The sequence below is a fragment of the Stigmatopora argus genome, chromosome 1 (genome assembly GCF_051989625.1).
Source record: "Stigmatopora argus isolate UIUO_Sarg chromosome 1, RoL_Sarg_1.0, whole genome shotgun sequence".
NCBI lineage: Eukaryota > Metazoa > Chordata > Actinopteri > Syngnathiformes > Syngnathidae > Stigmatopora > Stigmatopora argus.
Window position 1 is genome coordinate 9,277,592 of NC_135387.1, and position 26,461 is coordinate 9,304,052.

General features: G+C 41.9%; 2 protein-coding genes across 4 annotated transcripts; both read left to right on the plus strand.

Moving 5' to 3' along the window:
* The first annotated feature begins 751 nt into the window (after positions 1-751).
* On the plus strand, positions 752-9,488 carry LOC144074715 (ceramide synthase 5-like). The gene is made up of 10 exons (XM_077601281.1): positions 752-1,154; positions 2,072-2,174; positions 2,340-2,470; positions 3,347-3,404; positions 3,485-3,535; positions 3,646-3,738; positions 4,552-4,680; positions 6,603-6,709; positions 6,832-6,988; positions 8,815-9,488. The coding sequence occupies exons 1-10, from the start codon at positions 979-981 to the stop codon at positions 8,947-8,949; spliced, it is 1,140 nt and encodes a 379-aa protein (XP_077457407.1). The 5' UTR covers positions 752-978; the 3' UTR covers positions 8,950-9,488.
* A 1,684-nt stretch (positions 9,489-11,172) lies between these two features.
* LOC144067636 (TSC22 domain family protein 1) lies at positions 11,173-25,507 on the plus strand. 3 transcript variants are annotated; one of them, XM_077591463.1, is made up of 3 exons: positions 11,173-13,856; positions 22,487-22,538; positions 24,098-25,507. In XM_077591463.1, exons 1-3 carry the CDS (start codon positions 11,869-11,871, stop codon positions 24,368-24,370), a joined length of 2,313 nt encoding a protein of 770 aa, XP_077447589.1. In that variant the 5' UTR covers positions 11,173-11,868; the 3' UTR covers positions 24,371-25,507. The 3 variants fall into 3 exon arrangements, with proteins under 3 accessions (XP_077447589.1, XP_077447763.1, XP_077447672.1); XM_077591637.1 differs by lacking the exon at positions 11,173-13,856 and adding an exon at positions 18,986-19,368; XM_077591546.1 differs by lacking the exon at positions 11,173-13,856 and adding an exon at positions 20,748-22,304.
* The last annotated feature ends 954 nt before the right edge of the window (positions 25,508-26,461 follow it).

The window sequence follows — 26,461 nt, forward strand, 5'->3', positions numbered from 1 at the left end:
AACTTACATCCACCTTTATTCTCTCAAGAAGGTGGTACTGAAACCAAACAGGGATGGGATTTTACCCTACTTCATACAGTAAGCTATTTGTTATTAACCGGCAAACAGAAGATAACGACAATGTTGCAAGTCTTCAAGGACACATCTGGCTACAGGACAGAGCTCTGCTAAGGAGAAGCATGAGACTCATGGAGTCATGACTAGAAACGGGCAAAATACACATTTCAATATGAGGCTCAACCTCAGTACCTTCTATGATTCAGAACGGCGAGTAAATGATAAAATTGTCAATTATAGTTGTTAACTGTTTTTTCTCATTTTAAGTGTCGAAAGTGTCCCAGAATGACCCATGACGTGTGAAATTGTTTTTAGAACTTCAGTAAACAACCGTAATTAAATGTGACGTGAAAAGCTACAGGTGACTTTTTCTAGTTTTAAAAAGTGTTTTAACTTACGCCACACTACAGTATATAATAGATACTCGTCATACTATCGCTAATGGAACTCACGCAAGTAACTTTAAGGCCAGGTAAGGATAAGCTAGCCGCTAATTTGCACGGTGGCACGACAGCGGTGTGGGCAGGCAGGCTGGCGGGGAAAGCTGGACAGCAAGCGGGCGGGCAACATGGTAAGCGGGCGGGCAACATGGTAAGCGGGCGGGCAACCTGGCTAGCGGGCGGGCAACCTGGCAAGCGGGCGGGCAACCTGGCAAGCGGGCGGTTGGGTAGGCAGGCTGGCAGGCGGCTATTTGCGCGTTGAGCTCCGGGGGGCGGCCGCTCCTTCAGGAGCGTCATTGAAAAGTTATTGCGGTGGGTGTTGCCTAGTACGTGTCAAGCTAGCCGTTTTGTACAATTTACTCTCACGAGTTAAGCGGCGGTAATGCCTACTTAGCTTTAGGGAGGAGGTGGGAGCGTAGTTACTTCGACGACTTCGAAGAAATAAACGCTGCCTTACTCGTTTCCAATTGTTGCTCCCCCGATGACTTCCTCGTTCTCAGCCTGGTTTTGGAGCGAAAGATTTTGGCTTCCCGAAAATGTTTCCTGGGCGGACCTGGAGCATCCACCACCTGGCGTGGAGTACCCTCGAGTGGGAGATATACTTTATGCCCTACCGCTGGCCGTGGGAGTGTTTGCGTTAAGGATCCTGTTCGAAAGGTAATATGGCCTGTGTTTTGTCTGCTTTCCTGTCACTCTTTCGCTTTCCTCTCGAGGGTTTCAGATGACGGTTAATAAACAACACTCCACCGTAAAAAAAAACAGGGGCTCGGATCACGTTAGCACCGGGATAGACATATGAGGTTATATATTTGGATTCAATGAACGAACGATCCACTGCGGATCATCTTTAACAACACAAAATGGAATCTAGCAATGTGTCAATGCATGCATGTCGTGTTTCACTCGGGAGTTTCATATGAGACTGTTTAGCCTGTTAGGCCAGCAACGATTTGGTGGAATCGCACTACGTTGATTTGAAAACTAGGGACGTTTTATTTTGGATTGCTTCATTCTTGGGTAAAGGTTAGTTAAGTGCATACTTTCAGAAGGGGACAGCAAGCAAATGGTCAGGCCCAAACCATGATTGGGCTTCTCCTCATTCCTCTTTTATTTCCCCATGTTGGGGAAAACTATTTCAGATAAATGGGGTGGATTTCTAGGAGGGGGATCCCTGGTCAGTTGAAACAGATTATCTTGTGACACCCATCAACATTCTGGTCAGAGACCCTCCCGTGCCTGTCTAATAAGCTCACGTGACAGGTCATCAGGCACTGTTTGGACTAGGTGCCACATTCCCAGGGATTTCTGGTTTCTAGTGTCTCCCTGAAAGCCCCTGTTTTGTTCTCCCTATAACACATCAATGGATTTAACACAATTTTCTAGGCTAATGTGTAAAGATCAACAGTTTGTGTCAATGACTTGGTTAAAACCTAAGCTATTCCTTCTTGGTAGTTGACTCCTCATTGACTCTTGCCCCGTTTGAATGTCTTGCTTAACTACATCATTTGTGTCCCTTCCCCCACTCCGTCATTTTTTTTGCCTTCGTGTGTGTGTGTGTGTGTGTGTGTATACAGGCTAGTGGCCAAGCCCTGTGCCCACATACTTCAGATTCAGGCGGGAGTGCATCGACAAGCCCAATCCAATGCTGTCCTGGAGCGGGTTTATCTGTCCAAAACGGTAAATATGTATACCCATTTGCTTCGTAGTCCCTGGAGACCTGTTTGTGTTACGTTAGATGGATTGATATGATATCTGCACACACTGAGACTGCCTACTTTGGAATTTGGGAGATTTATAGGTAGTCAAAAGCAGGTGTAATTTGTGTCTTGTTGTCCTCACTAGTGTCCAGATGCAAAGCAATTGGAGGGACTTTCCAAGCAACTGGACTGGGATGTACGGAAAATAGAGAGATGGTTTCGCATCCGACGCAATCAAGACAAGCCCAGCATACAGAAAAAGTTTTGTGAGAGCATGTAGGTTTGGAAAGTTTTCTCCAACTTTAACCTATACAGTGGTACCTCCACTTACAAAATTAATTGGTTTCAGAACTTGTTTCATAACTGGGATTTTTCCTAAGCAAAGCAGTATTCTCTAATTTGTTCCACAGTCCTAAAAAAATATGACCAATTAAACCCTTTAAAAATTATCAAACTGTCCCAATTTTGTATGGAATATGTGAGAAACACACAAAAATGAGGGAAAATGCTATTAATAATTATTTATGTATTGAAAATGATTAACGAGCATGGAAAATCATTGCATGGGTACAACGCAATTTAAGGAGGAAACTAATGTTAGCACATGAACACATGCACCTAAACACACATTGAAACAACTTCAAATTGAGAATTGAAAACAACTTTGCATTAAATAAAACTCCAAACTTAACCGTCTCTCTATCTCGTTGTTCAGTGCAGAGAGCTTATATTGCTTCCTTCTGCTTCAATAGTGTAGCGATGCTAGTCGTTGCAATATCACTCAACCGTACGCCACTTTCTTATCTTCTATTCTACCAATAATTTTAAATAAAGAACTCCATGATGACAAAAGGTGGTCAAAAGAGAGTTGTTGTTGTTGTGAGGCTCCAATAGGATCCCAGCAGAGTGTCAAGTAGGACCCAGTACAATGTCAAAATAATATATAATGGATACAGGAAATGTATTTACATTTTTGGGGATTTCATAACTCTGATCTTGTTTTTGTATTCTGCAACAGTTATTTGGATATCAAAGTGTTTCATAACCTGAAAATTTCGTATTTAGAGGCATTTGTAAGTTGAGGTACCACTGTAGTATAGCCTTTGAACTATTGATTAAAAGTGAATGTTTTCTCTATTTTGTTCATTTCAGGTGGCGGTTCACATTTTACTTGGGGATTTTTATTTATGCCGTTCGTCATTTATGGGTGGTAAGATGAGTTGAATTAGTAACAAGCACATTGTATGTTTTGTTGGCGACTGTAAACACTGTTTCGTGTTCTTCTGTTAGTCGCCCTGGACTTGGAATACTAGGTTATGTTGGGACAACTATCCCTTTCAGGTTGATATATTTCAGATTTTCAACCCATACTAAAAGATTATTCGGTGTTGTTTCAGTACTATAATGCTTGTGTTAAAGCTTGTTTTACTTTATCCACTCTCCTCCTGCAGCATCAGAGTCCTCAACAATTCTATCACTATGTGGCTGAGCTGGCTTTCTATTGGTCACTGATGTTTTCCCAGTTCATAGACGTAAAACGTAAGGTGAGTTACCACAGGTACGAAAGACTAAAAATCTAGTATTCATCACAATTTCAAGAAAATCCTGTCATCTTTGTGTTGATATTCGTTATTGTCGTAGTGTATTCGAATTAGTTGATGACTGATTTTCTGGTAAAACAGGTTGGGCAATGAAAATGCCACAGTACTACAAAGCAGCTTGACTTTTGCTTTTCATTGGCCATTTTGCAGAGGTGGGTAGTAATGAGCTGTTTACTGAAGTAATACCTTGGGTTGAATTATAGTTGTCTGAGTAAGTTTTAAGGTAACACACTTTACGGGAGTTTTTTTTTTGCTAAGAATACATGTATTTTTTTTTTTTTTTTTTTTTTTTTTTTTTTTTTAAATTGCTTCTGGATACTGTATTGGCTCATCAGAAACATACATTATACAACTTTGTTTCACCAGCTATAATCACGTGTTCAACTGTCAATTAAGTTCGTTACATTCACATAAAAAGCAAACATTGGTTTGAGCACTAATGCACGGGGCGTCCTAAAACTGTTCCGGTAAAGTTTCAGAAGTGTGGAATTGTCCAAAATAATGGACAGTCCCATGCTTCCAACAACTCAACAGCCGACAAAGTAATTAAAACAAGTCTTGAAGACTACAGTAATTTTTCACTTTTATTTTAGTCAACCCATAATAAAGTAACTACGTGATCTTTCTTGAAGACAGTTTTGGGGAATTCTACCCACCTCTGCCCCCAAAACATGAATGTTGTGATATTTTCTAAAACAAGTATGCATATCTCCCTCAATTTTTTTAAATTTCATTTTCTCATTTCACCAATGTTAGGATTTCTTCATCATGCTTGTCCACCACCTGGCTACCATTGTCCTCATCACGTTTTCCTACGCCAACAATATGCTAAGAGCTGGCACTCTGGTCATGTGTGTGCATGATGCATCTGACATTTTCCTTGAGGTAAAGGAAGAATCTTGATTGATTTCTCTTTTGCAACCCTTCAACACATGATGTAGTCTGTTAAGCTGTTAAAGCCATAGCGTGGTTACAGTTCAACATTTGGAAATATACATATGTAAAAGAAACAGTGAATTATATAATAGAAATAGATCTCCTCAGCCCGTGATAATGTGTCAGAGTATTAGTTTTTTTCAAGTATATAGTGCATTAGGGTCCTTTAAAAACATTTTCTAATCTAGACTAATACATGATATTGTGATTTAAAAGTGCGTTCACTAAAGGTATGACTGACTCATCGCAGCTTGTTAGTTTGTTGCGTAGTGCTTGACTCCACCTATTTACAAACAAAGCTATGTTTTTATTGCCTTGTGAAATGCAACCACTGGCGCACGTTAGTTCATAACAGAATATTTCACATGCGTTTCAGTTCTTTTTGAAACCAAGGCTCATCAATTCGTCACATTTTGTTTCCCTGATTGGCGCATGTTGAATTTTGACAAAGATGCACAGCAAGCTGGCTGACCTTTCCTTGCCTTTTGTGGTCTATGTGAGTTTGCAGACTTCATTTTTATTTTATTAATTTACAGTGTTACACTGTGGAACATGTTTACAAAATCCATTGTTAGGCTACTGCTCTGTTGTAGTATAGTGTTTGCGGATCGGTGGTCATCCTAATAGTTTCCCTTTCCAGTTACTATTTGCAATGGCATGACAAAAGCATAATAACATAAAGAAACACTCACAGTGACATTACCATGCACTCAACAAAATGGGATGCATGAAAAATTTGATTTTGTAAATCGTATGTGCCTCTTTACCCTGCAGGGAGTTCAATTTTCTGCTACATTTTTATGACGAGTAACTGCCTCTGATGACGACACCAAAGTGCTGATATATTGATCCATAGAGTGCTTTTTATTTAACTGTAGTCTCACTCTTTTTATTACACTGCCTGGAGGAAGGTCTCAAGAACCCACTTTGTGTTTGTTGTTGTTGTTGTTCTTGGGATGGACACATTAATATTGTTACTTCTCTGTTATTCTATGCATCTCTTGTCTGATATTTTAGGTTTTTTAGGGCTGTTTAATTAGATTAATTAATGGTGAAATTCAAATTGCGACTCCTTTTGTTATTTGTGGATAGATCAGAATGAAATTTGGTAGGCATATTCTAGGTATCTGTAAGCATTGATCTTCAGAGCTACATTTTTTGTCTTTGTCTCGAGGCTGAATACATTAGTTGTTGAATTAAATTGCTACTTTTCCATCATTCTTAGATAGGTCAGATTGAAATTAGTGAGTTATATCCTTGGTATCTACACAAACCAATCTCCAGAGCCATATTTCTGATTTTATTTTATTTTTTTACTTGGGACTGATTAATTACATTCATTAACTTTAGACTTATTGTTGCCTGTCGGTTCTGAATTAGCTGGTTGGGGGAGACAGGCAATTGTAGTTCATTATGAACATTCATTCATTCATTTTCCCTGCCGCTTATCCTTTATTGAGGGTTGCGGGGGTGCCACAGTCTCTCCTTGCTATAAAGGCAGTAGGTGAGATACATCCTGAATTGTTTGCTAGTCAATCGTAGAGACAAGGACACGGACAACCATTTTTGCAACACACGTAATTTAGGACAAGTTAGAGAGTTTAAACAGCCTACCATGCATGTTTTTGGGATTACCTGGAAAGAAACCCACATAGGCACAGAGACAATATACAAACCCCTTACTGGGAGGCCGGACCCCAGGTTTCAACATCTGTTGTCAGAACTGCAAGGTGGGGGTGCTAATCTCTCTTTCAGTGTGCCGCCTCATTTTAATCTTAAAAAAAGGATCCCCCCCAAACCTTTTCACCTGAAACTTCTGGTAATTTCTATACTGTCTACTTTTACATTAAATGGCTTCCTTAACTTTACAGGCAGCCAAGCTTTCCAACTATGCCAAATACCAGCGGCTATGTGATGGCCTGTTTGTAATGTTCAGCATCAGCTTTTTCATCGCTCGACTTGTCATCTTTCCTTTCTGGTAAGGCTAATACTCTACTTTATTGAGTTTGTCAAATTGTAGTCATAAATGTCTTTACCCTATCAAAAAAACTCTATAAATGATACTCAAACGTACTGTATTTATTTGTGCATTTGTTACAGGATTATTCACAGCGTTTTGATAGAGAGCTGGGAGATTTCTGGCCCATACCAGGCTTGGTGGCTGTTAAATGGGCTATTGTTCGTCTTGCAGACTCTTCATATTATCTGGTTCTACCTCATTGCGCGCATTGCAATTAAAGCCATATTCAAGGGGAAAGTAAGTTGGTCATGATGGTCAACGAAAACTGTTTTGTTAAATCAGTGAGACCATATCAATACCACACTCACAATTTTTCTAGTTCAAGTATAGTCTAATTTACTTTACATTATGAGTGTGTATGTAGTACAGTGGTACCTCGAGATACGAGCTTAATCCGTTCCGGGACTGAGCTCGTATGACAAGATTCTCGTAACTCGAGGTAAAGTTTCCCATTGAAATGAATGGGAAACAAATTAATTCGTTCCAACTCTCTGAAAAAAACACCAAAAACAGGATATTGGATTGAAAAAAATGTTTTATTTCTTATAATTCGCCATATATTGACAAAGTAATAAATAACGAGTGGTTTAATAGAAATAAAGTGTTTAATCTAACTAAAATTGGGCGGATTTCGCCGAGGGGAGAGAGAGACGCACAAAAGGGGCGGGGGGGCTTCGGTTTGTTTTCCACACGACGCACTCGTAAACAGAACAAACACTCCACCCTCACGTTCGCTATCGATGGGCTGTTTGCTGTCGTACTATTCCCTTCAAAATATTCCGAAAATGATGCACACAAATGTCCTCACAATCGGAGAACGCACGACCACTTGCCAACGAGCAGAAGTCTTATCAGCGATCGCACCGCTGCTCATGGGAGCTTCGGGGGCGCTGGCTAGCGGCTCCCTTTTAGCTTGTAGCATCTGTGTTCGCACCCCCTCGAACGGCGCCTATGATAGAGTTGCTACCGGGGATGCTTTTGCGAGCACGAGTATACTTCATTACCCAGAAAGCCCTCTTTTCCCCGCGCATGCGCGTTGTGCGTTTCCTGGTCTGAATAGCTCATCCAGTGCTCGTAAATATTGTTATACACGAAAGATATGCCAAAAAAAATGCCATGGCAACCTGGCTTGGTCGCATCATGAAATTTTGACCGCATCACGGGCGAATTATTCGATCGAAATTTCCCCCGTAAGACGAGCATTCCGTATGACGAACGGTCGTATGACGAGGTACCACTGTATAAGCATTTGGGTATTTTGTACATGTGAGTTTATGATATATGTGTATATATATTTATTTTATGATGAAAGTAGCTTGCTATAGATCTCATGTCAATTTGCAACCTGTCATGATAGTATAGACCAGGGGTCGGGAACCTTTTTGACAAAGAGAGCAATAAACAATTCATATTTTCAAACATTATTCCTTGAGAGCCATACTCAGAATTTAAAAGTAAAAATACATGAAAATGTGTGCATTTATTAATCATTTCACCATTTTGAAAGTAAAAAAGTCTGAATTATTTTAAGAATATTTGTTCACTGCTGCTAATCAATGAGTATCAATGAGAGTAAGCATGCAGAAGAGTATAATGAAGAAAAATTATGATTAAAAAGGCGCTAAAGATAGTGTCGGCGCCAGTGTGACGCTCTCATTGGTGTGTTCGGGGCTTAGGTGGTCTCTCCCCAGCGGTTCCCATATTTTACCACACAGGTTAGCAGAGAGCCATATACACCCATCAAAAGAGCCACATATGGCTCCCGAGCCATAGGTTCCCTACCCCTGGTATAGACTATACAATGTTATCCTTACAAAAAATGGCATGTACATGAATTAGACCTGCTTAACATTCTTGTGTTGTAGGTCTTTCTGTAGTCATGTTATTTCATGCGTATTGTTCAATTTGAATTAATCACATCATCAAGATTAACCTAATTTTACTAATGTATAGTCTAGGTAGGCTTTCTGTAAAAGCTTGTCATAGACCTTTCTTTCATACCCACATTCACTACCGACCTCAGCTACCCTTTGTCTTTGTTTTTGTCTTTTTTTGTGTTCCAGGTGGCAAAGGATGACCGTAGTGACATTGAGAGCAGCTCAGACGAGGAGATTCATTCCAACAGCAGTAAACATCCTAATCAGACAAGCGGACCCAACATTAATAGTAACCTCAATGGAGAAAAGCGTGACCACTAAGGACAAAGTGGGGAAAATAGAGTTGTGTGGATTTGTTCACTTCTATTGTGCCTTTGCAACTCACCTTGTCACTTTGACCCTCATAGAAGATAACCAAAAAAGAGACTTTGCGAAATGCGGTTGATCCTTTTTACACCTTGTGATGTTTACACGTGCTTCATGCTTGCAAGGATGACCAGAGAAATTATATGGGCAAACAAGTTAGGTTTGCCTTCTTGCTGCGTATGTGTGCCTGCAGTATGTGTACGTTATTATGGCAGAAAATACGTTGTAAAACATATCAATACAACTGTCAATACCATTTCATGCAATGAATTACATTTTATTACCAATGGTTACTTTTTTACTGCTGGAAATCCCTGAATCTGCCTTACTGAGAACACTTCAGAGGTAATTTCCAAATACATTTTCTTGATAAAACACTCTTGTACCAAAGCAAATAAATTGTAGGATTTGTGTATATGTTAATTATTGTGAATTTTCAGATGAATTTGATTTTCCAATTTCTCTGAAACATTAAATACATTGTGTGATTCACAGTCTTTGCTTATCTTTAGGATAACGCACATTGCACTTTGAATATCAGTAGAAAATTAAGGCATTACAGAAGACTGCCAGAGCCAACTGTCAAACCTATAGTAAGGTTGGAGGGAGGTTGTTTAAGAAGGCACTACCAAACTGGTATGAGCTCATTTGAATATAGATATTGTGTATGCATTCCATTTTTTTAACTTTTACTAAAGTACAACACTTATGTTAGTCAGTCGTTTTTTTCCAAACAAGTGGATCTGTACTTTGGGACTAGTTTAACTACTTTCGTTAGTATTATTGACCACTTAGTAAAATATACAGAAGGGGATTTGATTTGGAGCTTGCAGGGCTGCAGAGACCTCTGCTGGTTCAAATGATTATTTGACAGCTACACCTAGCCTCCGTTTGGTTGAATATATCCCCCTCACATTTTGTGTCCTCCAAATTTAAAAAAAAAAAAATCCAGGGCGTTGGGACTTCTTCATAGATGTCACCAGATGGGTAAACTTAATATCCCTATATTTAGAATAACTGTCGTAATAAAAGGCCTGTTGAAAATTAACCAAAAGATTTGAAGGGCGAGAAAACTTATCATGTGCATCTCAACAAAAACAATCTTGCTGATAAATTGAAAAAAACTAAATTAAATTTTTCTGATGTTTAATACTTGAGAAAAATGTAAGGCAGTATTTCCAGGAAGTGCCTGCTCTTGGTGTAAGCAGACATTTGATCAATACTGTTACTATTTGAGCCACTCAAAATACCCCATAATACCCATCCTTCCTAGTGACATAATTAATACCCATCATCACATGCACTTGTGCTCATATGTATTACAGGCGTCATAAAATGGCTATGCTCATAAGTGTTATTTATTTTTTTACAATTACTGCAAATTCAAATCTGCCCCAAATATTGGTTATCAGCCCCCTCTAACTACCAGTAATCGGCATCGGTCTTGGAAAAACCCACATCGGGCGATCACTAAAGGAAATAGCAAGAACACTTGCATTATAGTACTACGGAGTGCTTACGTGTATTGTCTTACAGGGTGGACTGTATTCTGGAACTTCTGTGCAAGTCAAAAGGAACAAAAATGCTGGTTCCAAATGTCTCTGGACTCTACCACAAATCTAGTGTCAATAATAGTAGTAATAATATGTAATTATTATTCATGATAATAACAACAACAGTAATAATAACAATAATAAGGATAATAGTAATAATAATAACAATAATAATGATAATAGCAATAATAATAATAACAATAATAATAATAAAAAATAACAATAATAATAATAATTGGGTGACCACCAATTCAGGGTGTCCCCCGCCTGGTGCCCATAGTTGGCTGGGATAGGCTCCAGCACCCCGCTACCCTTGGCAGGATAAGCGGTACGGAAAATGAATTAATGAGTAAATAATAATAATAACAATAATAATAGTGATAATACTTTTTAAAATCATCATATTTCATATTCTCTTTTGTTATAAAGTAAAGTCTCATAGTTACTTTAATATTTGAATAATGAGGAAAGTAACTTATGTTTCAAATTTGAAACAAAAAAGATGTTATCATAATAATTATCGATATCGACTGATATTTTTTTTTCATATCGCCCAGCTCTATTCTATTCTACTCGGTTCGTTTAGTTGAGTGTCATTTTGGCGTCGTAGAGTGGATAGGCATGCGCATGCGCATCTGTTGTGTTTGGATTCCCCGTCCCCTCTGAACCTGACAGCCCGTTAGCTTAGCTACCGCTGCTCACCGGCGATGAGACAGCAAACAAGGACTCGACAGGGCATACGGAGTTGGGCATAAAACCTCCTTCTGGCACCAATAATACAGAGACCGGACAGAAAACATTTGGATTTGTTTGACGAAGGTGTGTAAAGATTAGTCAAGTTAGTCTCGAGGGGAAGAAGAGGACGTCGGCGGGGAATGGACTCAGCGACCGATTTCATGCGACATTAGGCTAGGCAGCTCGGAAGCTTCGTTGACCACCTGACTGCAGCCAAACTATTTACAGCTAAATCTTCGTGCTTGATTTTGGCTCAACCATTTGGGATGTGGGAAATTCGCAATCAGGTACAACAACACCGCAAGGAATTAAGCTAATGGTTACTGCTAAACATTGGGTTGTAGAATTTCGAAAATAATCACATCTGTTTTGTGATCGATTCGTTTTGTGACTTGGATTTTTGGCCGTGACAGCTTCTAAAATAGCACTTCGCGACTATATGAACAATTCATTTGACTTTTATCGATGGGGTTTGAACGCCGCGACCAACTAGCATGATAGCTGTGCGTTAGTCAGCAGCCAGAGTTAAAAGCCCACCGGCCGACTGCGAAGAGCCCCCATAAGTTGAACCATCCTGGAGGAAGGGATGCACCACCAGGACTTTTGCGGAGACCCACCTGCTGCTGGTGGCAAGAAAACGGTGTTTCACTACCGCAGGGGCAGCGGCGGAGGACCACCTGCTTCTTCCGCTGGCTCTGGAGGGACTGGGTTTGAAGACAATCCCGCCCCAGCTGGAGCCTCCTCTCCGGGACCCCACCAACAGCCCGCTCCCCAAATGCCTGGGGCTCAGGTGAAGAAGAAAAGTGGCTTTCAGATCACAAGTGTCACCTCTGCGCAGATCAACGTGAGCGGCAGCAACAGTTTGGCGGAAGACACCGAGAGCTACGACGACTTGGATGAGTCGCACACCGAGGACCTCTCTTCCTCTGACATGCTGGACGCTTCGGTGTCCCGAGCTACTGATCTAGGAGTGCCGGAGAGAAGTTCATCGGACGAGACTTTAAACAGTCTCCATGGGGTTGACACGCCTTGCCTCGGGTCACCCAATGAGCCCCCGTACCCACATTCCAGCCATGGAGCCCAGAAGCATAGCGCAATGGTAAATGGGACGGTACACCCGCATTATTATCCACAGCAGCACAGTCTGCCACCCCAGCATAACTCGGATAACTTGGGAGCGGGTGAATCGTCTTTGCCTAATGCACCAATGGCTAGCTCTAGTCAGCTGCTTTCCCAAACGGGTGCAAATCAGTCCCAGAGGCCAACGGGGTTGGAAAGCGCCAAACCAGTAGGAGGGACAGCACAACCATCAGCCTCTATTGTTGGTAGGACGGCTGGTGACGCACATCTACAGGGCAGTGGGAATTTTCAGAGCGTCTCCTCTGTCACACCGGCTAACTCTTTCGGGCAGCAAGGTTTTGACAACACTAGCGTGAGCGCACCAACAGCTTCCTCTGGTGTAGGAAGTGGCCAGTCAGCCACTGCCCCTGGCACTCAAACGCAAACGACTACCAGCTCCCGGTTCCGAGTGGTAAAATTGGATACCAACTCTGAGCCATTCCGCAAGGGAAGGTGGATGTGTACGGAATTTTACGAGAAGGAAATTCCGCCCGCAGCAGTTTCGGAGGCACCGAAAGCTGCCGAGGCTTCCACAGAGACTGAGTCTAATAACGCTGGCGCAAGTCCTATTATTCCAGCTGTCCAACCACCGCACACCTTGCAGCCCTATCAGCTGCCAAGCCAGGAGTACACCGGCCCTCATGCAATGCAGAGCCCCCCACAGGCTCTTGGCCAAACCAGCCCCCTTACCTATGTGTCACCGCAGGAGGTAGTTGGTGGAGCCAATAATAAAATGATAGGGACTCCTGGTAGTCTCCCAACAACTGCGTCACAAGTTGCTACAAACCAGCCCCCCTCCCTGATACCCCAGCAGTTGCCGTACACCATAGACCAGCAGCATGCTCAAGCTCCGGCAGGTTACGTAGCACCTCAGCTCGGTTGCCTGCAACCAGACTTTATCCAACCCACTGCTCCGTTTCAAACCCAGGTCCAACCTCCACTGGCACACGTGAGCGCATCCCTATCACCTGGGTCGGCTGTCACAGCAAAACCACTTGGCAGCCTGGCTCAGCCGACACTCCACCTAGGTCATGTGGCTCCATCTGCTGTGGAAGCCCCCGCCACGGCCCAACAGCTGTCTCACCCTGTACAAATGGCCTCCGGTGCTTCGGCACCACCAGCACAGGGGGCCACCTACATGCCTTTGACTGCACTTAGAGCTGACCTACAGCCCCTTCTCACCCCAGGGACAGCTCTGTATCCATCCCCTGTGGCAGGAGGGGGCTCCCTGAAAGCATCCCAACTGGAAGATGCACAGAAACTTCTCTTTCAACACCAAGGCCTCCTAGGACTGCCTAGGCTGGGCGCCGCTGCAGGAGGAGTGATGGGTGCCGACGGCGGCATCACTGCCAGAAGCCTAGCCCACATGGGGATGTCAGTGGAGGCCAGTGCCCTGGTCGCCGCCGCAGCTGCTGCTGGTTTGAGGACTCAACATGCTGAAGGAGAGGATGACAGGTGAGAGTTCAATGGTTGTGTTTGGCATTAATTAGACTGGGGGTGTCAAACTAACGGCCCCCAGGAAGTCCGATCCGGCCCGCTTATTCATACTGTACATAGAGAAGGAAATGCTTTTATTTATTTGAAATTGGTGCCGCGAGTTGTGTGATGGAGTGCGTGCACTATACTGCACTTTGCTCAATTTCCTATCCGTTATTTTGCAACCTGCAGTCAAAATGGCACAGTCAATGGCGGCCAATGAGTTAACAAGGAACCTTAAAATGCCCCCAAATCATCAGAAAGTGACCCCTGAACAAGAAGCATCCTGAAAATTCTTAAAAACAACAGGAAGGGATCCAAAGTTTACAGGAAGTGACCTGTAAGTACCCTAAAATGACAAGGAAGTGATGCAAAATGAACTCATTGACTGCCATTGACAATGTCCAATTCACTTGCAGTGGCGGTGTATTCTCAACTTTCAGTGTCATTGACGGCGCTACACGACAAATGTTCAGGCATCCCTCCCAGTTAAAACGGATTGGGCGTCTAGTGCCGTCAATGGCAGCCATTAAGTTAACTTTTGGGGCAAAAAGTAAACTGGTCCGGCCCACATGAGGTCTAGTTGCCATGAATGTGGCCTGCGAACCAAACTGAGTTTGACACCACTGAATTTGAGGGAGTACTTTGTCAATAACGTAGATAATCAACATTTCGATTGACAAGCGTATCGTCAACCATTGTTTACTAAGCTACGGCACATATTTTACATTAAAACATCCACAGTATTCTACCAAAAGAAAAACAGTTTCATAAATTAAATAGAGTGCAAACACTTAATTTAGTCATATATTAATATAATCATTCTGTCAGATTGAATTCTCATTCAAACATTTTTTGTTACAAAATATATGCACTTATATAAATATATATAATATATAATGATATATATATAATGGAATTTCAATTCGTCAGTTGCACAAGAGCAATAATATTAAGTGATGCCAGTTTAGTGCACAAATATGTCCAGGTGCTGCTGTTTATTTAAGAAATGATTTAATTTATAACCTAATTGCAGTGGCAGCTAATAATTTGGGGCAAAGGCAATAATCGAATGAGTAAGCTTTTAGTTGTTCTGTCCGTCAGTGTACTACAAATATACATTTATTTAAAAATTCAGCGTAGTTTAAAACTGTGGTTAGCAATTACTTGGAGAAACAATAAAAACAGTACAATGGAATCAGAAAAGAGTAGTTGCGATGGATATTTTATCACAGTCTGTTCTGTTTTAATTGCCAAACTATACTTGAAGTCTGAATGAGTTGTTCCAACAATTAAAAAAGCATCTCAAATGCAGTAGTTGTATTAATGCTTTGAGAATTTGTATAGAAATAAAACATTCACTTCTCCAGTTCAAAGTTCTAGTGTCACATGGTATACAGGTATTATAAAAGTACTACGACAGCTCAGCGTCACAAATGAAACTATACGCTATCTCATATTTTTCAGTGTTAAGCTGCTTGGTAAATCACCAGTTTATTGACTGTTTACCAAAGAATTTAAACAGTGCCCAACCCAAACTGCTCATTAGTCACCCTTGTAAAATATATATTTTTGTATGTGGAAAGAATGAAAGCTGGGTGGTCTCATGTTTACCTTCTGTTCTTCACTTGAGGTGAACATCTTTATTATCCACTCAAGTTCTTTGGACTGTTTATAGATTGCCCTCCACATATTTATTAGCACCTATCAACGATTAAAGTCTCGTTTGCCGAAAAATAATCAGAAGATATGCCTTTCTCCACTCTCCTTGAGTTACTTTTGTCATGACAATTCTTTACAACCTGCCCTCAGTCCATTCAGTTGGGTGGGACGGCGATGAGTAATTTCCGCAAGCTGTTGTTTTGGCTTGGTGTAGACTCAAAACTGAATATTTACACGGAATGAACAAACACGCTCAAAAGAGATCTAAGAAGTGCATTTGACAAAATCACCCTTATGTTCTGCTTTCTCAAAGGCTTGGATGGAAATCTTTTTACTTGTTAAATGCAATTAGAGATACATCGAGGATATTATATAATTTTTCAATTATGCCAGAGTTCATTGTCTATTCCAACAACACGAAACAACATGGTGTAAAAAACCTGTTCTTATTCCATTCGTTGCCACACGAGGGCAGTCTCTGCCTTCAAGCCCCACGTTGTGGAAGCCAAGTGTCTTATATAACAATTTTAAAACGTTTTCAGAGTCACTGACCTAAATGGGGTTTCTCACCAGCAGGGGAGGCGGCGGTTTGTAGCACGCAAGGAATGAACAACTGAAACAAGAACCGGGCAGTTTTGAAAGTGCTCCCATTTGACGGTCGCCAGATTGTTAGTGATTGATTTTTAAATCCTCTCCGTGTTGTATGATTAATGGCTTCTTAAATGTAGCCTTATTTAGTGAACTTTACTACGAATTTCACACGTCCCATCTTTTTGTTTGAATTCTGGTGGAACTGGATTTGGTTATGTGCCATTTTAGTGAAAGCCTCAACCGATTAAGCAGAAGAATCCCGGCCCAACATGTAAAAGGTTCACGTTTGCCCGCCTTCCATTCCTGCCCATCCTCTCTTATTCATGTCTGTCTGGTCCATGTTGCAGAACTTTTGCAAACATCTCAGGTCCGTTTTTTACCGGCTCACGAGACTCCTATTTATAGCCATAAGATAAGTCATTTTGTGGATGAATGCCCATCCCGGTTTGTTCCACACTTTCACCAAAAATTCTATGCTGTTGCTTTGAAAAATGTTTCAAGAGTCTTTTTGCTCGTTGGGGACATTTTTAGACTGCCGCTGTAATAAGGAATTAAGATTTTCTAGAACGCTCTAATTTTCTCACTGTTGGACCATCCGAAATGTTCCTATTGCTATTTCCCAAATGGGGTTTGCTCTCAAAATGAATGATTTATTCATCGCAAATTCTTGGTATGACATGCAGCAATAGTCCTTTGTTGGGCTTTACACAAAGCAAACAGGGCCTTTAAGGCCCAAATCCTTGCACAGTTGCTAAACAACCAGAATTGTTGTGGCTCACTCTCTTCTTGTGCACCATATGGTAACGGGTTGGTTACGTAAGGCATTGCGTGCAGGCAGGAGGACGGTTGGCTTACACCCCAGAAACTCCCATGAGCGATGTTTGAGTTTGGGGTTATTGCTTATCTCTGTTTAGTCTGTCTTTTGGCAAGGATTGTTGGCCTGATCCTCGATTACAAACAGAAGTTTCCTCTTTCTTGCCACTTTTGGGCTCATCTCTTCATCTAAATGTGGCTGCAACAACTATTTGAATTCATGTCATTGTGTTTTTGCCTTCGGGAATGTCTTTTCAAATAAGTGGCCTTGTAAATAAGGATGCTCTTTGCTAGTGGTTTGGCTCGTAATCAGGCAATGTCATACAGCATGGATACCTTGAGTTACGAGTGATCCAAGTTATGAGTGCCTTGTGATACAGACCCTTGTTCGTCCAATTTAAATATGTAGTTTTCATTTACTTGATAAGGAAGTAAAGGAATTTGAGATGTGTATGTTGTCACTTTGACAACAAGTAATAATCTTGCAGCTAGAGAGCGTTTCAATTGATTTGAGAATTGGCTGTCATTATTTATGAACTGTTGCAGCTTAACTCCTATGCAGGGGATATTTTAACAAAAGTTTGAGCAAATCCGGGCATATACAGAAGGCGGTCAAAGGTTTTGAGACACTTTACCATTCAGTAGGATGAGAGTATCTCAAAACCTTTGGCCATGGGTGTAATCTTTGTCCTAATAACATTGCTTAAAGGAATATTCTCTTTGTTCCAAAATAATTGTACCTTACCGAGGAAATTTATTGTATTAGCAAATTAAAAAAAAACAATTATTATTTCATAGGTGACATTTCAGTGTATTCACTATCAATATGTTTTTCACGTTGTCATAATTTTGATGCCAGGTCTTTGCAATGAATATTATCATTCAAACAATTGCTTGAGCACAAGTGACATATAAGATAACAAGGAAATAAGCCAAACACATCGGGATTCTCAGAAGAATGATGTTCAAAGTTGATATTTGCAAGAGGGCAAGTTAAAATGCCAGGCGGCACATGGCTGCCAGCATGTTTTCCATTCTTGTTGTCCAGTGTTTTCCCTGAGCTTGAGCCATATATGGGTCAGTCATTTATGAGGCTTTGGTCGGATGGCCCCGCAATAAAAGCATCCCATCTGGGCTTCCTGTGATGTCACAGGATCGTAAGCTCGCACTATTGGCTGACACGAAGCCTTGGCGTCATCAGTGATTGGCTAACACTAGGCCTATCTCTAAATCGGCAAGATCTCCCTGAAACCGGTTTCCATCCTTTTGTTCAGAGGGACTGCATACACCCTTAGAAAATAAATGCGATACCAGTAGATCTCACTTTTTGTACGGCTGAGCGACATAGCCTTGCCGTAAATAGCACCAAACGTGACGTGTCATTTCGCAGAAAAAACAAACCTCAATTTGAAATTGCATGGTGGTCTCTGTGCTTCTGTAATACGTGACAAGCATGGTCAACTCTTCTCTTTTGCCAGTTGCTCTGTTGAAGTTATTGCGTTAGAAATATTTGCAGCTGTCTTCATTCACGCACAGCACCGACAGTAACTTGGACTGTGGGCGAGCCTCGACTCGCGTGGAGATACACGTGAGGCTGGTGGAGCCCCATGCCGTGAGTGTATATGCCCAGTGTGCGTGTACTGATGCATAGTGACAGCAAAGCCACTGGTGCGCCTGTTTTAAGATAGATATTCTCTCAAGTTAGCACACGATCACATTTTGGAAGACGCACTAGCAACTGTAGCTGTTTCGTGTTGAGGATATGGAAAACCTATCCGCTATCCGCCTTTAACCGAAACGTGTCCAAAGGAGAGTTGAGTTGTCCACTTGCATCCCAAGGCTTCCCGGGATGATGTTTTCGGAAACAAGGAAGCGTTAGGGCGTGGCTTGTCGGCGAGGTAGCGCGTGCTAGTTGGGTATGTGGTCAAAAACGGCTTATCCCATTGGATGGATTGCTCTAATCTCTACTGACAGTTTACATAACAACAGAAGGGGAGGTGACATGAGTCCTACTGGGGTGACGTCACAGACCAACCTCTTAGAGCTTCTCGCCACGCTACCGATCTTGGATTCAGGCACACTAGCGCTGTAGGGGGCACCACGGCACTGTCGTCCACACGCACTCCCGCTCCCTTCCCCGTCCTCCTCGGCTCCATCCCTGGACTCCGTTGTTGGTCAGACCCCCCCAATGTGAAGCACTGAGGAGGACAGGGGGTTGGGTCTGGAGGACGGTGGAGGCGCAGTGGTGGTGGTGGTGCTTGTTTTGGGTTAGCGTGGTGGGTCGGGGGCCACCGCATGGACAGTGTTTGTATTTATCCTTAGCATCAATGAGAGACAAGGGGCTGGCTGGGGCCGGAGGATTGCAGTGTCGCAACGCCATGGCCGTCAAGCTTCTTTTCTGGGAGCTGGAGAAGCATCTGAAGAGGTAATGATGGAAGTCTTTTGTTGCGCGGTGGTGGTTGGCTTTCAACTGGAATTCTAGCGGGTCGTCTTTCCGACTCAACTTCCGGCCTCTATACAGCAAACGAGTTCCTTACCAAAAGCAGACTCTGACCCGTATGACTTTTTCTGTCGCATGTGTAAGCTTTGCCTCAACTGGACCAATAGAGCGCCATCTTAGCTCACTGACTAACACACTTGAACATAATGTTCCAGCTCAGATGTTAACATCCTCATTGTGCTGCCCACTACTGGGCTTCAGTGGCCCAACAAAGCATGGAAGCCATTGACATTTTGTTTACAATTAAACCTACCAATTTCACAAATTATTCAACTTATTTTCTGTCATACACTCTTGTAATCGCATGTTGTTGTTTTAATGCCCCCTTGGAATTGCTTTAACCTGCCACAAGATGGTGACAAAGCCTTGACTAACAGAAAAATAGTAATTGTGCTAAAGAAAGATGTTAAAATTATGGATTTTGACTGCTATAATTTTGTATGTTGAGGGATACTTCAATTTAACATGGATTTTTAGTAGACAATTTTTAAAAATGTAAGATGGGTTTGAAATGTTATTGAAGTGCTATGGGATCCATGTTTGTGGTATAATTATTCATTTGCCTTCCGTACTGCGCATCCTCGTAAGACTTGCGGGGGTTGCTGGAGCCTGTCCCAGCTGACTTTGGGCGAAAGGTAGACTACACCATAGACTGGTCGCCAGTCAGCCGTAGGGCACACAGAGAGACAGGCGACCATTCACACTCATAATCATACTGCCCGCTCTCACAGAAGTCAGGCGAGTGAACCACTACACCATCAGGTGACTGTTTGTGGTATATTTAAAGTTGAAACTATTAATTATTAAAATGTAGCTAAAACACCTTATGTTCAACCCTTTTAGGCTACAATATATAAATGTGACATTTCAAAAAAGGAACATCAATTGGATGGGATTGATTTAGATTTTGCATTTTGAAAGCTTAAGGCCAAAAGCTTCTTTGTCTTTGTCTCTGTCAGCCAATCCAAAGTGCGGTTGAGTAGTAGCAGTGACAGGTTTTCTTGACCTGATTAAAATGTGTTGTTTGGTCAAATGCACGGATTAAATCCCTTTCCTGGCTACAAGATTGTCTGACAATAGTCCTGGAATCATTTGCATCAACCTAAATAAACTTCATCAGGACACTTCTTTTGTGTTCTTTTTAAAAAATGTATTCAGAGTGATACCACAAGCCTTCAAAGGCAATGATTGTCTGAAACCTAAGTGATGTACTTAGGGTTTCACATTGTTTTTCTAATTTAATCAACTTCTTGTGAATGTTGATTGTGTACATCAATTACAGCTTTTGGGGAGATCAATGCCCCACTTTTTGGGTTGTTTTACCGTAGTAGTATTAAGATTTTTGGCTGTTCATGTGTTGTTTTGTTTGAAAGTGTTGTTGCTAACTGCTTAATCATGGCAGAAAAACAAAAAAGTTGAATGGCCACAATCAAGGGTTTTAGAAGACATTCAGATATGCAACGCCCCAAAGAAACAAAGATGCAAAAATATCTGTTTGGGACACCCTTAATCCTAGTATGACTTTGATTCTGTTATTTTTGTGGCTGTAGAATTCAGACATGTTTCTAATTTAACTGAAAATGTATTTATAGTATTACCTTGACACATAGGTGATTCACCCTACATTTAGGTCTAGGAGGATTCAGAAACACCTTTTAGGCAATTATATTTTTCCATTGTGTTATGAGCAAATATTTGATTCATAAGATCTGCCTCGTGAAAGTGACCTTGATAGGGAAAAAAATCTTAGACCTACAAATGTACTTTTGTCCATGTTTTAACATACCAATAAGTGAACACACAAATACAACCAGACCACTCGCAAGTAACTTAAATGTATTACCTAAACTATTGATTAACTGCCCTTCCTCTTACACATAAGGGTGTGGAAAGGCACATGAAAGGGTATTTTGATGGTTCTGGATTTATTACATATTATAAACTTGTTTATTACTTCATATTCTCATTAGTTTTATGGTCTTGTTTTCCAGTTATCAATCCCCTTGTCTCCACATATTCATTGACCTGACCAATTTTGAATCTTATTTTACTGTGGCTGTTTTTATCCTTGCTTTGAATTTAAATTAATTTACCACCAGTAGATGTCCAATCTTTTTGAAGTGGGAGCGATGGTGAAAAAAAAGGAACAAATTCACCGCCATTCCTCCCTTTTCAAATGGATTGAACGTCTAGCTCTTGCAAAGAGTTGAATGCTCTCTTGGTGGTTCATCTTTGCAATTTGAAGTTTTAGGATTAAGGCTGGAGTTATTGGAATATTTCACAACACGATACTGTCCTTTTCAAAGAGATGTGTGTAAAGGAGAATTTTACATGAGTTAAAACTTGACCAGCAGATGGCGACATTGCCATTGAACACGGTGTTCTTTTCTTTTATCCCTTTCACCCATGTTTTTACAGTTTGGGGAATCCGTTTATATAACCTTTGTAGTGTTTTATGTATATATTTGTTTGATGTTTTGATAGAGCTCTTCTTTCTATGCAAATGAGCTCGCCCGCTTCCTCCAATCCGTGACGGCCGTCTTTCATCTCATTATGCAAATGAGGCTCGCTCCCAGCCAATCAGGGCGCCGCTGTCGCCGCAGCCCTCCCTCTCTCCCACCACTCACCTCAGTCTTTGTGTTCAACCTCGGCGACCGCCGGTCCGCAGAATGTACTCGGGCTCTACGTTCGCACCGCGGGAGGGCCGAGCCTAGGCGGCGTGTTGATGGACGGGGTAGCATGAATTCGCAGTGTTACACGGTGGCGATGGACCTTGGCGTTTGCCAACTGCGGAATTTCTCCATTTCGTTTCTATCCTCCGTCCTCGGCAAGGAGAGCGCGTCAGTCAAACTCGACAGAAGGTAAGCAAAATGAGGATCTTAGAATTGGAACGGGGCCACTTTTTGTTTTGATGCGCTGGTTTTGTCCTCCTTTGTAGCCCCCTTTTTTGTCGATGGTTCGCTTGCAACGTTCGGTGCGTCTTGCGTCATACTGATGACTTTCAGGCCATCAAATTAACGACCCGTTTTTGTTTGTTTTGCAGCTCTTCAGGTGCAAGTGTCGTGGCCATTGACAACAAGATCGAGCAGGCGATGGTGAGTTGTTTGCTCATATCCGCACCTTAACGGCGTTACGTAATGCAGAGGCCGCTCCGGGTATTTCTTTACTCGTGTTGTGGCCTTAGTGGATTTCAGGACGACCGCTCAAAGGCAATGAAGCCTCGCGAATGGGGAGAATTTGTGTTCAGATTAACCGTCTTTATATCCAAACTATCGTGAATTCACTGATTGCCATTGACTGGGATAGGCGTCCACACTCAGTTGAATTCAAAGCAAAAGAATGAAAGTGAGTTAAGAAATGCAAGAATTGTAGAATTTTTATCCAAAATCTGGGACCTACGAAGACCATCAGGCCCCCTCCCCGTAGCTTGCACTGTCACGATTTGGACAGATGATGTGGGCCAAGCCGAGGTTCACACGCTATCCTCTCGCTCCCTCCTCCCCAACCCATCCCGTCCTCTTCTCTCTTCAGCAGCATGTTGCTAGGCAGGCGGCAGCCTCCCCTCCTTTCAGTATAAATAACTCGGCTAGAGATTGGCTCCTCCTACTCGGCGCGGGGACATTTTGTTCCGTCGCGGTACAAAAAAAGAGGGGATGCTCGGATTATAAATCCTTAATCTCCCTCCTTCCAGCAGCGTCGTCATTGACGTAATGCTGTGTATCCGTTCAGTGCTTCTGCATATTCGGTTGGGAAAAAAGTTGCAAGATTTTCATATCAATTAAAAGGGATAAACCAGGAATTTACAAAATTGTCTAGATTTCAGCACGAAACAATCAGATTTTTTTTGTCTAATTATGTATGTATTGTGTTAAATGTTACCTTTTTCACCCTCATTGAACCTTTTCAAAGTGATTTAAATTTGTTTGTCTGGTTTTGTTCTTCAGCTATAAATGTGATTGTTCTTCAAATTTGATAAATATAATGCCCCCTTACACAAAAAAATAAAACAATCTAGAAATAGTGCATGCGATTTATCACTACCGTTAGTAATGTTGGGGAAAATATATCACATTCAAGCAGACACATTTTGTTGAAATCTTTTTTTTTTCCCACAACGTTACATATCTCAGCTAGTATATTTTGAAATGGCAGCCAACATTAAATGATGTAATCTAATCGACAAGACAAATGAAGATAATGTTTCCTTTCATGGACGACAGCTGAAATCTGAGATATTTCCTATTGAGGATTTTGACAATTTGATGCTCTCTAAACCTCTCTAGACAATGAATCATCATTTTTGATTAAATGCCTGTTCCAAAAGCATTTAAATAAACAAACGGCCGTAATGACACACAAACCAAACAAAAGAACACTAAAAGCTATATAGTGGGGGTTACAGTATTTATTTCCAACATGTAGTCATTTGCATGGAAAGTTTCCAATTTCCCTTGGATGTTTTGGTCATCATGATTAGCTTTGATTTAGCAAACTGTATTTCAATGTTGGTATTTTGTTTTCATGTCGTTCCACGTTTGCCATTTCTTGCTTCAAGTCATTGTTTTATGTCAACTGGAGTTTTGAACAATGTCAGGCAAAATCCTTTGATTTTTACTTGCCGTGCCCGCTTTGAAGTTTCTTCTTCCTTCCACAGGACCTTGTGAAAAGTCACCTGATGTACGCCGTGCGCGAGGAGGTGGAAGTGCTGAAGGAGCAAATCAAGGAGTTGATGGAGCGCAACAACCAACTGGAGCAGGAGAACAACCTGCTGAAGACCCTGGCCAGCCCCGAGCAGATGGCTCAGTTTCAGGCCGAGGTCCAGACAGGCGGCTCCCCCACCGGCGCCACCCTGCAGCCTCAGGTCCCGGGCTCTGGCGGGACCGCGCAAGCCCTCCCCTCCGCGCCGAACTCAGGCTCGTCCGCGTGAAGAGAAAGGAGCCATACTGTGAGCCACCCCAACTATGCCACCCTCTGGAGGACCCTCCTGCAAGTTTTTTTTGATGCACATTTAATTTATTCTGCCTCGTCTCGCAACTTTTACCTGCTCGGACAATCACTGTTGTCACGGTGACCGGAGGAACGCACCAAGCGGACGTGAACTGAAGCCTGCAGGCAGTTTCGGCGTCAAATTCCTCCATGCCTGAGCTGTGGAACATGTGCCAATGTCGACCACCTAAACCCAACACGCATTCCTTCCCAACCCCCCCATCCACATGCACATGTCGCTGCTAATAAGTGAACTTCAATGGAGGACTTTTGCCGCACCTCCTCCATATCTGGAAGGGGGGAAGTTTCCGGTTGTGACGCCTCCAAGTGCAATGATGAACTCTATTAAGCCCGTTAGTGGCGTCTCACTTCTCCCACGTCACATTGCCGTCCCCACCCTTGACGCACCCTCACCCAATGAAAGAGGAGTAGATTATTTATGCAGGGGTGCAATGTTATTTCAACGGGGTTCGCTGGGGAAGTGTTAGGATGTTTTCCTTTGTTTGCTCTCATGAATTCAATATTGATGTCCCAGTGATCTGTAAGAGAAATACTGAAGAATAAGGTACGACTGTTTTTGGTGTTGTACAAACAAACAAAATTCCCTTTCTGCAAAGTGCCTGGTTTTTAACCATAGATACATATATAATTTCTTTTCACTTATTTTATTCCTGTAAATATATTTGTATACACGTATATATCTATCTATGGTTTGCCAGGTTGCCAAGTACATTTGATGTCAGCACTCAGGACGAGAACAGATGAGGATCATTTACACCCACGCCGGACACTTTTTCTCATGCGGTGACTGAAGTATCGCTTCGTTCACGCAAAACGTCGATCGTCTTTTTTTGGGTTGACAGGAACAACAACGTTTTATTTTACTTGCTATGTCTTTTTGTGCAACCAGGCGTCTGTGTTGCTTCCACAACACTCAGAGGACACACTCTTGGCAAATGGAGCCTCGCAGAACGTATTTCAATGTTTAGCGCATGTTCCTCAGCCCATCACAAATGTGACGTTACAATTTGCACTAGACAGTTGCACCTCAAATAAAAGTGAAAACAAAGAAAAAAAATGGACTGGACTTTTTCTTTACCAATTTCAGGGTGTTAACACTTCTGAAAAGCATATTTATTCACCCGGGGATGGAGGACAAGCAGCAGTAAAGCAGGCCAATGTTGCCGCGAGGAAAGAGGCGAGATACTAGATATGGTTTAAAAGGGGAAAACCATAGCAAGTGTAAATGACTCTATAAGATGGTTCCTTAAAGTATTTCAATAAATATGCCACCACTTATGGGTGCAGCCGTTTTGTGATGTCAGATATACCCACACACAAAGACATTTGGGTACTCGGACTGGGAATGGATGGACAATATGTAATAAAATGGCACCAGGATTGATTAAATGTCTCCTTCCTAGAAATAATAATGGCTTTTATTCATATCTTTTTCCCACTCCTATACATCACAAAAATGCAATTTTTAAAAATTTATTAAAGATGATTCTTTCTGCTGGAACACACGTGGTAGAAGGTGTTGTTTTTCCTCTAACAAACAGCAAAATGCATGGCTCTCATTGTCTAAGTAATATATTTTTTTTAATACAAATGAAGACTTGTAAGCATTTAGAAGATGTTCATTTTTAATCATTCATTCATTTTCTGAACTGATTATCCTCACGGGTTGTGGGGGTGCTGGAGCTTAACCCAGCTAACTGCGGGGGACACCATGAATCGATGGCCAGCCGATCGCAGGGCACAAGGGGACGGACAACCATTCACGCTCACACTCATCTAGAGGTAATTTAGAGTGTTCAACCAGCCTAGACTTGATGTTTTTGACATGTGGAAGAAAACTGGAGTACCCGGAGAAAAGCCACCCAAGCTCATGAAGAATGAGCAAACTTCACACAGTGAGGACTGACCTGGGATTGAACCCATGACCCCAGGGGGTGGGATTTGGGATTTAAAAGAAATTACAAATGTATTTAGAACAAGTGCTGACTCCGGAATGCCCTGGGACAGATTG

Coding starts and splice junctions, on each gene's coding strand:
- LOC144074715 (XM_077601281.1), top strand. CDS start 979: ATGACTTCCTCGTTCTCAGCCTGGTTTTGGAGCGAAAGATTTTGGCTT. Junction 3,405..3,484: donor CCGTTCGTCATTTATGGGTG/GTAAGATGAGTT, acceptor TTCTTCTGTTAG/TCGCCCTGGACTTGGAATAC. Junction 6,989..8,814: donor AAGCCATATTCAAGGGGAAA/GTAAGTTGGTCA, acceptor TTTGTGTTCCAG/GTGGCAAAGGATGACCGTAG.
- LOC144067636 (XM_077591463.1), top strand. CDS start 11,869: ATGCACCACCAGGACTTTTGCGGAGACCCACCTGCTGCTGGTGGCAAG. Junction 13,857..22,486: donor GCTGAAGGAGAGGATGACAG/GTGAGAGTTCAA, acceptor TTTGTTTTGCAG/CTCTTCAGGTGCAAGTGTCG. Junction 22,539..24,097: donor ACAAGATCGAGCAGGCGATG/GTGAGTTGTTTG, acceptor TTCCTTCCACAG/GACCTTGTGAAAAGTCACCT.